This window comes from Microcaecilia unicolor, chromosome 6 (genome assembly GCF_901765095.1).
Source record: "Microcaecilia unicolor chromosome 6, aMicUni1.1, whole genome shotgun sequence".
Lineage (NCBI taxonomy): Eukaryota > Metazoa > Chordata > Amphibia > Gymnophiona > Siphonopidae > Microcaecilia > Microcaecilia unicolor.
Genome location: NC_044036.1, coordinates 337,592,704 through 337,605,496, shown reverse-complemented (window position 1 = coordinate 337,605,496; position 12,793 = coordinate 337,592,704). Strand labels below are relative to the sequence as shown.

Genomic DNA, 12,793 nt, shown 5'->3' with positions numbered 1-12,793 from the left:
TGACAGAATTTTCAATGGGAATTTGATAGTTAGCCAAAGGGCACAGAGTTACGTTACCTTTCCTTCAGAAAATAAATACTTTTGATTTTTTTTTTCTGGTTTATTTAAACACAATCATTTTAATATCCTAAGGAGTTTCTGATTCATTAACAAAATGTCCTGCAGATTCTGAGGGTCAAACAAACTCTGAATCTGCAGATAAATATTGCCCAGTACAAACATTTCTTGTGTATAAAAGTTTTGCGATGCCGATATTTTTGCCCAGAACAACATTCCAGCACATGCACAGATACAGTTTTCTTTCTACTCAGACCTGTGCACAGGATCGTCACCTCCCAATCTGTCGTAAAAATTGTGGATACAGTTATTTTCACAGAAAAAAAGAAAAAAAAATACTGCCATTAAATCCTTTCAACTAACCCTGCTGCATCTCCTCAGACCTGACGTTCAAGTCCTTACGTTGTGCTCACCTTCAAATCTTCTGCGTACTTCTTTGCATTGGGGCGGAATAGCGAATAGCATAATTACCATCCCCCACCCTGATATCCAGCACTATTTAACTGGCCAGAATGGGCACTTAATTTTTTTTATCTTTTGTTACATTTGTACCCTGTGCTTTCCCACTCATGGCAGGCTCAATGCAGCTTACATGGGGTAATGGAGGGTTAAGTGACTTGCCCAGAGTCACAAGGAGCTGCCTGTGCCGGGAATTGAACTCAGTTCCTCAGGACTAAAGTCCACCACCCTAACCACTAGGCCACTCCTCCACTCCTGGAAATCTGCTGGTATTCAGCGGGGTATAACTCGCAATCAGGGCCGCTGAGAGACTGGGCCCTGGGCAAGGCCGCCCCCCTGAGGTCGTCATCGCCGCCGCCCCCCTAGGTCGTCGTCGTTGTTGCCGCCCCTCCTCCGTCCACCACCGGGCTGGGCCCCCCTGAATTCAAATCATAGCGCCTCACCTCAACCTCGCTCCGTGTGAAAGAAGCGCAGCAGTGGCAGTCTGCAGATCGCCTCCCTTCGGGCCTTCCCTCCCTGTGTCCCGCCCTCTGCAGATCACCTCCCTTCAGGCCTTCGCTCTCTGTGTCCCACCCACCTACTTTGGGCTCAGGCCCACCCAGAAGCAGCACACCTATGAAGTGTCTGGCAGGGATTCCCAAGCCCCACCAGCCGAAAATGACTGTCCTTCCTGCATACCAGCCTTCCCTCTGATGTATTCCCACCTACGTGGAAACAGGAAGTTGCATCAGACGGAAGGCTGTGGAGCCAACATGAGCAGTGTGTATTATTTGCTGCTTGCTGCCAGTGAAAATCTGCTATTTAAAAGGTATGGGGGGAGGGGATGTCTGAGATGCCATTAGGGTTACCATTTTTTGTCCTCATAAAAAGAGGACACTTGCCCCGCCCCTTTCACGCCACCTTCCCTGGCCCTTTCATGCCACCTGCCCCGCCCCTGATGCATATTCCCCTCCCCCCGGTCACCCTCTCCTCTCCCCATCACCTTTCCTCCCCGTCATCTCCACTCCCCCCCCCCCCCCGTCACCTCCCCTCTCCTTACTCTACTATCCCTGGTGGTCTAGAGGTACCTCTTCGGGGCAGGAAAGAGCCCCCTCTTTCCTGCCCGGAGCTCTGGTACCAGCTCAGCTGCCCTGCATCCTGTGAGTCCGGCTCTCGGCATTTCAAAATGGCCGCCGAGAGTTGAAGTCTCACGAGGCTGCTTCAACTCTCGGAGGCCATTTTGAAACACCGAGAGCCGGACTCACAGGATGCAGGGCAGCTAGCAGCAGCGCTCCGGGCAGGAAAGAGGGGGCTCTTTCCTGCCCCGAACATGAAGAGGTACCTCTAGACCACCAGGGATAGTAGAGTAAGGGGAGGGGAGGGGAATCCCGCCCCCGCCAGCCAGCCCGTTTGTCCAGAAATCCGGACAAACGGGCAGGCTGGCCAAATCCGTCCGGACGCCCGGACATGTCCTCAAAAAGAGGACATGTCCGGGTAAATCAGGACGTATGGTAACCATAGATACCATATGGCATGCAGGCGAGAGAGGGAGAGACCAAATCACTTGTGGGACAGGGCGGAGTTCTGCCCACCCATCTTGGGCCCAGGCCCACCCAAAATTGGGTGTCTTGGCTATGCCCCTGGACAGAAGTTTTCTCCCGCTCCTTTGGGCCTCCACTCAGTTGGCAGCAGCCTCTGATGAGCTATGGGCGTCAGGAGTCTTCACTCGCAGCAACCCAGAGACCTCCCACAGCTCCTTCCAGCCACTGGGTGTCACCATTGCACAATGACTGGGGCCTCCTGCCCACCCCCACCCCCATAATTTTAGCTCTGCCTCCACAGCAACCCCTGCCAGCCCAGGGAATAGAAGACCTGACTTGGGAATGGAACCCAGGTGCCCCTCAAGGCAGGTGCTCAGTCCTGATACCGTGCCAGCCCATCCCTTAAAATCTAGATGCTGCTTAGCAAGCAATGCGTTAAAAAAAACCAATGCTGACAAAACATTTCTTCTGTTCCTGCATTCTCTCACCTTTAGCCCTGATTGGAATCATTTTGGCAGAGTGTAGGATCAGTGAGCATCTTGTTAAAAGCTCAGCAGGGATAGGGAACTTAAAAATAATAGCACCAGTTTCTGAGGGTTTCTTCCTTTTGGGTTTGTAGCACGGGCGTAGCCAGACCTCAATGGGAGGGGGGGGGCTAGAGCCCAAGGGGGGGCACATTTTGGCCCGCCTCCCCCCCCCCCCCCACATGGCTGCTACCGCCTCCCCGCTGCCACCCTCCTGCCACCGCTTCTGCCCCTCTGCCGCCGCTTCCCTCCCCACAGTCACTGTTAAGGTACCTTGGCTGGTAGGGGGTTCCCAACGCCTGCCAAATAAAGCGTTTCTCCCGCACTGCTCTCACATTGCCTGGCGCCCTGTTCTGTTTTCAGTCGCTGTGCACGCTGGTTATAATGAAACTGAACATGCGCAAGCGTGGGACAAACACTTTAGCTGGCGGGGTTTGGGGACCCCCACCAGCCATACCGTGGGGCCCAGAGCCAATTTTAAGGGGCCCAGGCCCCCATGGCCCCCCATAGCTACGCCACTGGTTTGTACTGTCCAAAGAGCCTTTTCCATACCTAACAATAAGGAAGGTTATCCTGCCTTTCCCCCGTCCCAGCAGAATAGTGAGATACACAACGTCCTCTGGGAATAGTTCTACCGCTGTTCCGTCTGCTTTTGTCTGGGAAGGCCCCAAGATGACAGGAGAAGGGTGTGTTAAGGGTAATTCAGGCCCCCATAACTAACCTCAACACAGCACCTTTCAACTTCAGGCAGAATGTATCTCTCCACGTGATCGAATTCTTTTGTCTTCCTTGACTACTTTGTAACATCATATGTAGACTTGATCCTGTATGGCGATGCCACAACAGGTCTTTGTAAGCCACATTGAGCCAGCAAATAGGTGGGAAAATGTGGGATACAAGTGCAATAAATAATAAATAATGAACCCTATGCACATGTAAATGTCTAGAATTCTAACACTTATTTGTTTCATTTGTATCTCACATTTTCCCACCTATTTGCAGGCTCAATGTGGCTTACATAGTGCCGGAGATGCAATTGCAGACTCCTGCGTAAACAAATACAGAGTGATGTTGAGATAGGATAAAGTTCATGTGGTCTAGCCACATAGGGACGTCGTGCATGGAAGAATTGTGTTGTGTCCATACTGTATTTTGGTTGTGTTGTGTTGCAGCAGTCGGGCTTTTATGTTGGGTTGGTAGGGTATGCCTTTTTAAACAAATACGTTTTTACTGTTCTCCAGAAGTGTAGGTGGTCGTACGTAATTTTCGAGGCTTTTGGAAGTGCGTTCCACAATTGTGTGCTTATGTAGGAAAAATTGGATGCGTAAGTTGATTTGTATTTGAGTCCTGTACAGGTTTAGGTACGTTCGTGTTGATTTTGAAGTATTTCTGGTCGGTAGGTCAACCAGGTCCGTCAGGTATCCCGGGGCTTCACCCTAGATAATTTTGTGAACCATTGTGCAGATTTTGAAAACAATACGTTCTTTGATTGGGAGCCGGTGTAGTTTTCCGCGGAGGGGTTTTGCGCTATCAAATCGGGTTTTTCCGAAGATAAGCCTGGCTGCCGTGTTCTGGGCGGTCTGAAGTTTCTTTCATGTTTGTTCTTTACATCCCGCATAGATTCCATTGCAGTAGTCCATGTGACTTAGTACTTGTGCATGTTAGGTACCAGCAGGGCTCATAAGCATTATTATCTAACGACATACCTTAATTAATAGCTCATAAGAGGGCATACAGATGGATGGAGCATAGGCAGGACAAGAGTGGGCTTCCAATTATATGCATAACTCAGAATACTGTAGTGTCCCTGACAGCAGGGCCGCCGAGAAGGGGGGGCAGGGGGGGACAAAATTCCCCGGGCTCGGGCCTCCAAGGGGGGCCCGGCGCAGTGGTCTCTCTCCTTCTCCTGCTCTCAGGCCGCTGGCGCTGCAGTCCCCGGGGGTGGAGGTGCGCAGCGGAGATCCGCCCCGGGTGGCAGCCGACCTAGGCTCGCCACTGATGCATTTCTATGGGTGTCTCTAACATTTAGTGCACGCCCAATTTTATCGTGCTAAAAACGTGAGCATGTCAGTGAAAGACCCCCCCCCCCCCCCCCCCCCCCCCCCAGTAGGCTGTTGTCTTTTTCTGGTTCAATTTCAATTTATTTGAGGTAAGCCACGATGCTATTACATGGAAACAATTTTGAATACGTTGTAAATCAATACTGAGAGGAGAAACCGGAAACAAAAGTAAAATATTATCAGCGTAAATACAAAAATCTAATAATAAAGGATTGAATCAAAGTAACTAAAGGGCTAATCGATAGATTTAAAAGCAATGGGAACAGAATAGAACCCTGAGGTCCTTCTTTAACATTCTTTGGTGATGTAACCGTCTGAAATGCCTACGAGGTCTGGCCTTCTGCCTCAGAGCAGGCCAGTGTCGCATGAAAACAGCAGTGTTTCACAGAGCTGAGTACATGACTTATTACTTTTCAGGCTTGTCTCTTTGAAGTTTTTGATATTTTCCAGATGTCGGCGGCCCTGCAGATCCCATTGCTCCCACCATCATTATTCCACCTAGAAACACCAGTGTTGTGTCAGGGACGTCTGAGGTGACCATGGAATGCGTAGCCAATGCAAGGTATGTCTGAAACGGTCCTTTGGTACAGGTTCTGTCTTACGACATTGCGAATTTCGGCTTGTTGTTAGTGGGGCTTTTTCTCACCCAAGTGCATTGTGGTCCTCGCAGTCCTGCTATTCTAGAAAACAAAACAGACAGCTGGTAAAAAGGTCACTGGAATTCGTTGGGAAAGAAGGGTTGGTCAAACAGATGCAGAATGAGATGAACACTCTGGATCCAGGTGCAGTAACAGGGTCTAAACCTGCAGCTCCAGGTCACTCTTGTGTCTTAGCATGTCAGATGCATCTTCCTGTATGATTTTAGCTTTTTTTATACTGAAACAGCCACCCATTGAACGTAGCTTTAATAACGAGGTTTCAGGCACGTGCTCTTTGTAGGACTGAATGTTTCCTACAACCCTCTCCTTAAAACAGTGGATTTCACTGATGAGTCCTCAAGGTCCATAAATAGGCCAGATTTCAGGATATCCCTGATCAATATGTATCAAATTAAAACTATTACTATGTTGATTCTTTACTATATATCTAAATTTTAACAAAATATTAACATTCGACAATAAAACTTCATTTACTCATACCAGATCATATATACCATAACATTAAAATAATCAAGATTCCAGTTCCATCCTAATGAAGTCCTATTGAACTTATATACTTGATATCGTTAGGGCTCCTAATGCAAATGTTAATGTCCCAAAACAATGTCCTACTATGTTTTCCTCGAGTTGTACCAACTGTCAAAATAAGTGTGGAAATAACTCCTCTTTATCTTGATATGGTGACATAAAACAAGATTTTACACATGGGATGAAACCTGTTCTTTATCAGTTTTCTCCCTCAGCGTTCTCATATATCTTTAATGATACACCCGACATGGTTCCATGTTTCGCTGGAAATTGCATCATTAGGGGCTGAGCTAACAGTCTATTTGAATACAAATACTGGACCACATTACCGGGCTGGTCTTTCAACCAAAACCTACAAATACTGGACCACGTTACTGGGCTGGTCTTCCAACCAAAACCTACAAATACTGGACCACATTACCAGGTTGGTCTTCCAGCCAAAACCTACAAATACTGGACCACATTACCAGGTTGGTCTTCCAGCCAAAACCTACAAATACTGGACCACATTACCGGGCTGGTCTTCCAACCAAAACCTACAAATACTGGACCACGTTACTGGGTTGGTCTTCCAACCAAAACCTACAAATACTGGACCATGTTACTGGGCTGGTCTTCCATCCAAAATCTACAAATACTGGACCACTTTACCGGGCTGGTCTTCCAGCCAAAACCTACAAATACTGGACCACGTTACCGGGCTGGTCTTCCAGCCAAAACCTACAAATACTGGACCACGTTACCAGGTTGGTCTTCCAACCAAAACCTACAAATACTGGACCACGTTACCGGGCTGGTCTTCCAGCCAAAACCTACAAATACTGGACCACGTTACTGGGCTGGTCTTCCAACCAAAACCTACAAATACTGGACCACGTTACTGGGCTGGTCTTCCAACCAAAACCTACAAATACTGGACCACGTTACCGGGCTGGTCTTCCAGCCAAAACCTACAAATACTGGACCACGTTACCGGGCTGGTCTTCCAACCAAAACCTACAAATACTGGTCCATATTACCAGGTTGGTCTTCCAACCAAAACCGCTGCTCCAAAATGGCATCAACAGTGGTTTTGGTTGGAAGACCAACCTGGTAATATGGTCCAGTATTTGTATCCAAACAGATTGTTAGGTCAGCCCCTAATGATGCAATTTCCAGTAAAACATGGAACCATGTCAGGTGTGTCATTAAAGATACATGAAAATGCTGAAGGAACAGAGTGATGTTCAGGAGAAAAATGATAAAGAACAGGTTTCATCCTATGTGTAAAATCTTGTTTTATGTCACCATATCACGGTAAAGAGGAATTATTTCTACGGTTATCTTGATTATTTTAGTGTTATGGTATATATGATCTGGTATGAGTGAGAGTAAATGGAGTTTTATTGTTGACTGTTAATATTTTGTTAAACTTTAGATATATAATAAAGAATCAACATAGTAGTAGTTTTGATTTGGTGTATATACATGATTACTATATTGAAATAGATTGTATCCAGTGCCAGGAATTAATCAATATCTGTATGCAAACCTATGTCAGGAGTATTCATTAGGGATACCCTGAAAACCTGAACCTTGAGGACTGGAGGAGAACACCGCTGCCTTAGAGAGATCTGTGTGCTGGAGGTCATTGATCCCATGCTTCAGGCCATGGGTGAGATGCTGTTCACCTAGAGGAGAAGCCGCTGGTTTCTTCTGTTGCAGTTATGCAGTTGCTCAGTGTCTTCTGATGTATGATGCCACCTGCAGGCCTCTGATGAAACTGCAGATCATCTGGAAGAAGGATGGGGTGCCACTGTCCAGTGGAATCAGCGATTACAACCGGAGGCTGACCATCCTGAACCCCATGGTTAGCGACGCTGGGTACTACGAGTGCGAGGCCATTCTCCGTAGCAGCAGTGTTCCTTCCATCACCCGTGGCGCCGTTCTCTCTGTTCTGGGTAAGCCCAAGCTGGGTTTTGGGAGATGCTTAGCTCAGCTAGCATGAACCACACACATCTGTCACATAAATAAAGGAATTACAATCAGTTTTGTGACTTAATGCGGGGTTCAATTCCTGGGTCAGGTCAGACTGGGTTCAATTCCTGGGTCAGGTCTGCCACCCCCTGGGTTGGCTGGGCTGAGGATTGAGTAGAGAGAGGGAGTCCCTGTCCTTGTTCAACAGTGACAACTGCTGCCTGGAATTAAGGCCCTTGATTATAAGGTTCTGGATGGAGCCCTGGTGCGTGATACCTGATGATGGAAGGAAACATCAGGGCCGCTGAGGGGGGGGGGGCAGGGGGGGACAAACTTCCCCAGGCCTCCAAGGGGGCCCCGGCACCAGGGTCTCTCTCCGTTTCCTTCTCCCAGGCCGCCGGCACTGCAGTCCCCTTTCTCACCCTGCCCGCCCTTGGCTCCGTCAACTGTTCCCCTCTGCCCGCCATCGGGCCCCCTGCATTCAAATTGGCAGCGCCTCACCTCTGTGTGAAAGCGGCAGATTGCCTCCCTTCGGGCCCTCCCTCTCTGTGTCCCGCCCTCGTCTGATGTAACTTCCTGTTTCCGCGAGGGCGGGACACAGGGAGGGAGGGCCCGAAGGGAGGCGATCTGCCACTTTCACGCGGAGGTGAGGTGCTGCCGATTTGAATGCAGGAGGCCCGTTAGCGAACAGAGGAGGGCAGTCGACGGAGCCGGGGGTGGGTGAGTAGAGACTGGGGACTGCAGCGCCGGCAGCCTGAGTAGCAATTGGGAGGGGGGCGGCGGCGGCCCTGGGAAACATAAAGTAGGGGGAGCATTCCTGAGTGATTGTGAATGAAGGTTTATGGTGCTGGATTTCAGCCCTGGTTCTGACTGAGCTGATGGCCCCATAGTGCCAGTACCAAAAAGAATAAAAACCTGAAAAAAGAGCTTCTCTGTAGGAAAGGACATTGAGGAGCGAAATCAGTAAAAGACATCTATACGAATCTGATCTCTTCAGGTGTAGAATGGGGAATGTGGAACCACTGGGCTGCTCTCTGAAAAATGCAAAAGTAGGAACTTACGTGCATCCCTGTCTTGCAGAGCCCCCCCAGTTTGTAAAGGAGCCACAGAAGCACCTCAGCGCTGAGATGGAGAAGGTGGTAGAGATACCTTGCCAGGCCAAAGGTAATCCAGGAAAACTCTTCCAGGAGGTGGTGACACCTCCCATAAGAATACAAGAAAAGCCTGAAGGCCCACTAAAACCTGTACCAGTCTCCAACAACGTCCAGTGTAGGTTACAAGTGCCTGGCACGTCCCAAAATGTAGACCTATTTCTCCTGCCAAATTTCAAGAGATACACAGTGGCTCCCCCAATCTACCTGACAAATAGTTTATTTGGGACTTTTCCTCCAGGAACTTGTCCAAACCTCTTTTGAATCCCGCTATGTGAGTTGCCTTCACCACACCCTTCATCAACAGATTCCACAGCTTAATTGTGTACTGCATGGATAAAAAAAACACTTTCTATGATTTGTTTTCAATCTGCTGGTCATTAACATAGTAACATAGTAGATGACGGCAGAAAAAGACCTGCACGGTCCATCCAGTCTGCCCAACAAGATAAACTCACGTGCCATTTTTTGTGTATACCTTACCTTAATTTGTACCTGTCTTTTTCAGGGCACAGACTATATAAGTCTGCCCAGCACTATCCCCGCCTCCCAACCACCAGCCCCACCTCCCACCACCGGCTCTGGCACAGACCGTATAAGTCTGCCCAGCACTATCCCCGCCTCCCAGCCACCGGCTCTGGCACAGACCGTATAAGTCTGCCCAGCACTATCCCCGCCTCCCAACCACCAGCCCCGCCTCTACCATCCAATCTCCGCTAAGCTCCTGAGGATCCCTTCCTTCTGAACAGGATTCCTTTATGTTTATCCCACGCATGTTTGAATTCTGTCACCGTTTTCATCTCCACCACCTCCCGCGGGAGGGCATTCCAAGTATCCACCACTCTCTCCGTAAAAAAGTACTTCCTGACATTTTTCTTGAGTCTGCCCCCCCTTCAATCTCATTTCATGTCCTCTAGTTCTACCGCCTTCCCATCTCTGGGAAGGCGGTAGACTCAAGAAAAATAGATGACGTCATCTAGTTTTGTGGAACGTACTCTTGGTTTTGTGTTGTTTGGAAGGTTAAAGAGTTCCCCATTTTTTTTAATTATTATTTATTTATTAGGATTTATTTACTGCCTTTTAACCATTCCTCCCCAATCATGATTTTATAAACTTCTATCATTCATTTATTTATTTGTTACATTTGTACCCCACATTTTTCCACCTATTTGCAGGCTCAATGTGGCTTACAAAGTATCGTCAAGGCGTTCACCAAGTCAGTTGAGAACAAATACAAGGTTATATATGGACAATAGGGCAATTACTGGAAACTATTTGAGCAACTAAGTAGGGAATCTTATTCACTGGTTACTCAGCATTTACAAATGGGTGCAATTGACACATGGCACACAACATAGTGGTATCCCTTATAAAGAGTTAGAGGAGAATCAGGTTTCAGAATTAGTGGTAAGAAAGGTTGGATCTCTCCCTTGGGTAGGGTTAAAATTTGTATAAGGATGTGCAATATGACAATAAGCAGTAAGGCAAAGTACTGAACAGGTCTGGAAACAAAAGCTGGATTAGACCATAGAGCCACAGCTTTGGTCTAAATCATTGTATAAAATAAGAAATGATGGCAGATAAAGACCCAACCGGAACAGCAGAAGTATCCCCCAAGCAACAAAAAAACACAAGAGTAAAAAACAGCAAACGGTTATTGCAAGCACAGATAAACATATGTAACATAAATACTCACTCATCATAAAAAATGTAAACCAATGTATATATAAGTAAAAACACTGATGCATAATTACTACTAATATGTGAACATGCATATATATATATACATATATATGCAAATACATACCTACACACATACAATATTGCTACAGTTATTGATAAAATGATATGCAAAAAATGTATACAAAAAGCAAGAAACATCACAATGATAAAGTAATCTAAAAACCAAATACATCAACATACTTTTATATCTTTAAGATCATGTACAGAAAAGAGAGTACAATAATAGGATCGTACAAAAAATAATTTATGTAAAAATATATATAAAAAATGGAAATAAACATGTATATTGGCCTAAATGTGCTTGTAATAACTGATTGATGTTTTTGACTTTTGGATGTTTTTACTTTTAGATTTATTATGTTTTACGTATGATTTGTTTTATTGTTTTCACAGTATTTTACTTGGCTCCTGAAGGAAGCGCAGGGTGCGCTGAAATGCAGGTCTGCGTCGAGTCACTTTTGTCAACGTTTTATATTGATTGGCTTTCAGTTAAATACCCTCAGCTGGAACTACTTTGGTCTACCCCCAACCTTTTGTGTTTCTTGGCAGATAAAGAACAGCATAGGCCGTGTAATAGGCCCAGTGAGGTGGTTAAGATTTTAACGACTACTCTGTGCTGGTTACTGCCCTCTATGGTTTTTGAACATGAGTCATTTATATTTTGCTTTCAGAGTTTTGGCGGAAATGGTCTATTCTTTGATACAGTTCCCTCACTAAAGCCTCTGTGTTTATCCATCACTATTTTTGTCCTTGCCACCCCCACCTGGGAGGGCACTGCATCGCCCTTTCCTTGAAAAAATATTTCCTGATGTTGTTTTTATTTTATTTTTTGTTGAAATTTACAATTATATCCAAGGTGTATCACCTGTACAGAAACAAACTTATGTTTCAACGGTTTTTATTAATGAGAGCTTAGGAACTCTACATGTACAGTATAAATGCATTAACAGTCAAACAGAATCGTCTACCTTCAACAAATACAATCCAGTCTATATAGCGTCATCAGTCTTTTCACTTTTATCCCCCCCCCCCGCCCCACTATATTCTAATTAACATTTAAACCTCATTTCTTTTAGATAACGTGGTGTCCAGCTTTTATGCTGTGTCGAGACTTGCACAATAAAGCTTCATCAAAATCTGAGTCTACCAGTTAAATTAACTTCCAGTACTACATTTACTTATCACACTTTGTCCCTCCCCCTATTCTCCCCAGGCCCCCCTCTCAAATCCTCCCCCTCCCCTCTCCCTACCTTGAGACCTACCTTCTCTCCCCACCTTTAATTCCCCCTTCCTCCCTCCCCCCTGAATTTAAACTCTGAGAGACCCGGCAGCCTCCCCCCACCTCTAGGACCAACCAATACCCAGGAAGAGGCATTAAATCTCTATTAGGACCCCACTTTGGGGTTACAACAGGTTAAGAAGTAAACTTCGCCCGCGAGGGCTCAGTCCCTGTAAGTATGGATTCCAAACTTGCATAAAACATTTTTTTTTTTCGTTTCGGGGCCCCCTTCGCCTCCCTAGCTTCCCACGTTGCCAGTACATGCACCTGGTTCCTCCATTGCCAATACGCAGGTGGTTCTGGGGATATCCAGCTCTGTAAAATACACTTCCGTGCCACCAGACAGACCTTGCGACACCATATTGTACAGAAACAAACTTAAAAATATTCAAGGAAATCAAATATACATAATTGGCAAATAAGTCATTTTCCTACTAAGGCCACAACGTTCTGGAGAGGAGAACAAGTAGAAATCAAAGGGAATTAAATAGAGAAAAGCAAAAAATGCGATTCTCTCTAACACTTATCAAATAGTAACATAGTAACATAGTAAATGATGGCAGAAAAAGACCTGCACGGTCCATCCAGTCTGCCCTACAAGATAAACTCACATGTGCTACTTTTTGTGTATACCCTACTTTGATTTGTACCTGTCCTCTTCAGGGCACAGACCGTATAAGTCTGTCCAGCACTATCCCCGCCTCCCAACCACCAGCCCCGTCTCCCACCACCGGCTCTGGCACAGACCATATAAGTCTGCCCAGCACTATCCCCGCCTCCCAACCACCAGTCCCGCCTCCCACCACCGGCTCTGGCACAGACCATATAAGTCTGCTCAGCACTATCCCCGCCTCCCA

The 12,793-nt window shown here is 46.6% G+C and overlaps 1 protein-coding gene across 1 annotated transcript in view; it reads left to right on the top strand.

Moving 5' to 3' along the window:
* The window catches only part of SDK2 (sidekick cell adhesion molecule 2), a 655,374-nt gene that overhangs the window by 501,461 nt on the left and 141,120 nt on the right, over positions 1-12,793 (top strand). Inside the window, exons 6-8 of the mRNA XM_030208539.1 lie at positions 5,071-5,182; positions 7,557-7,747; positions 8,844-8,927. Coding sequence (XP_030064399.1) covers positions 5,071-5,182; positions 7,557-7,747; positions 8,844-8,927 — 387 coding nt within the window. The remainder of the gene's footprint in view (positions 1-5,070; positions 5,183-7,556; positions 7,748-8,843; positions 8,928-12,793) is intronic.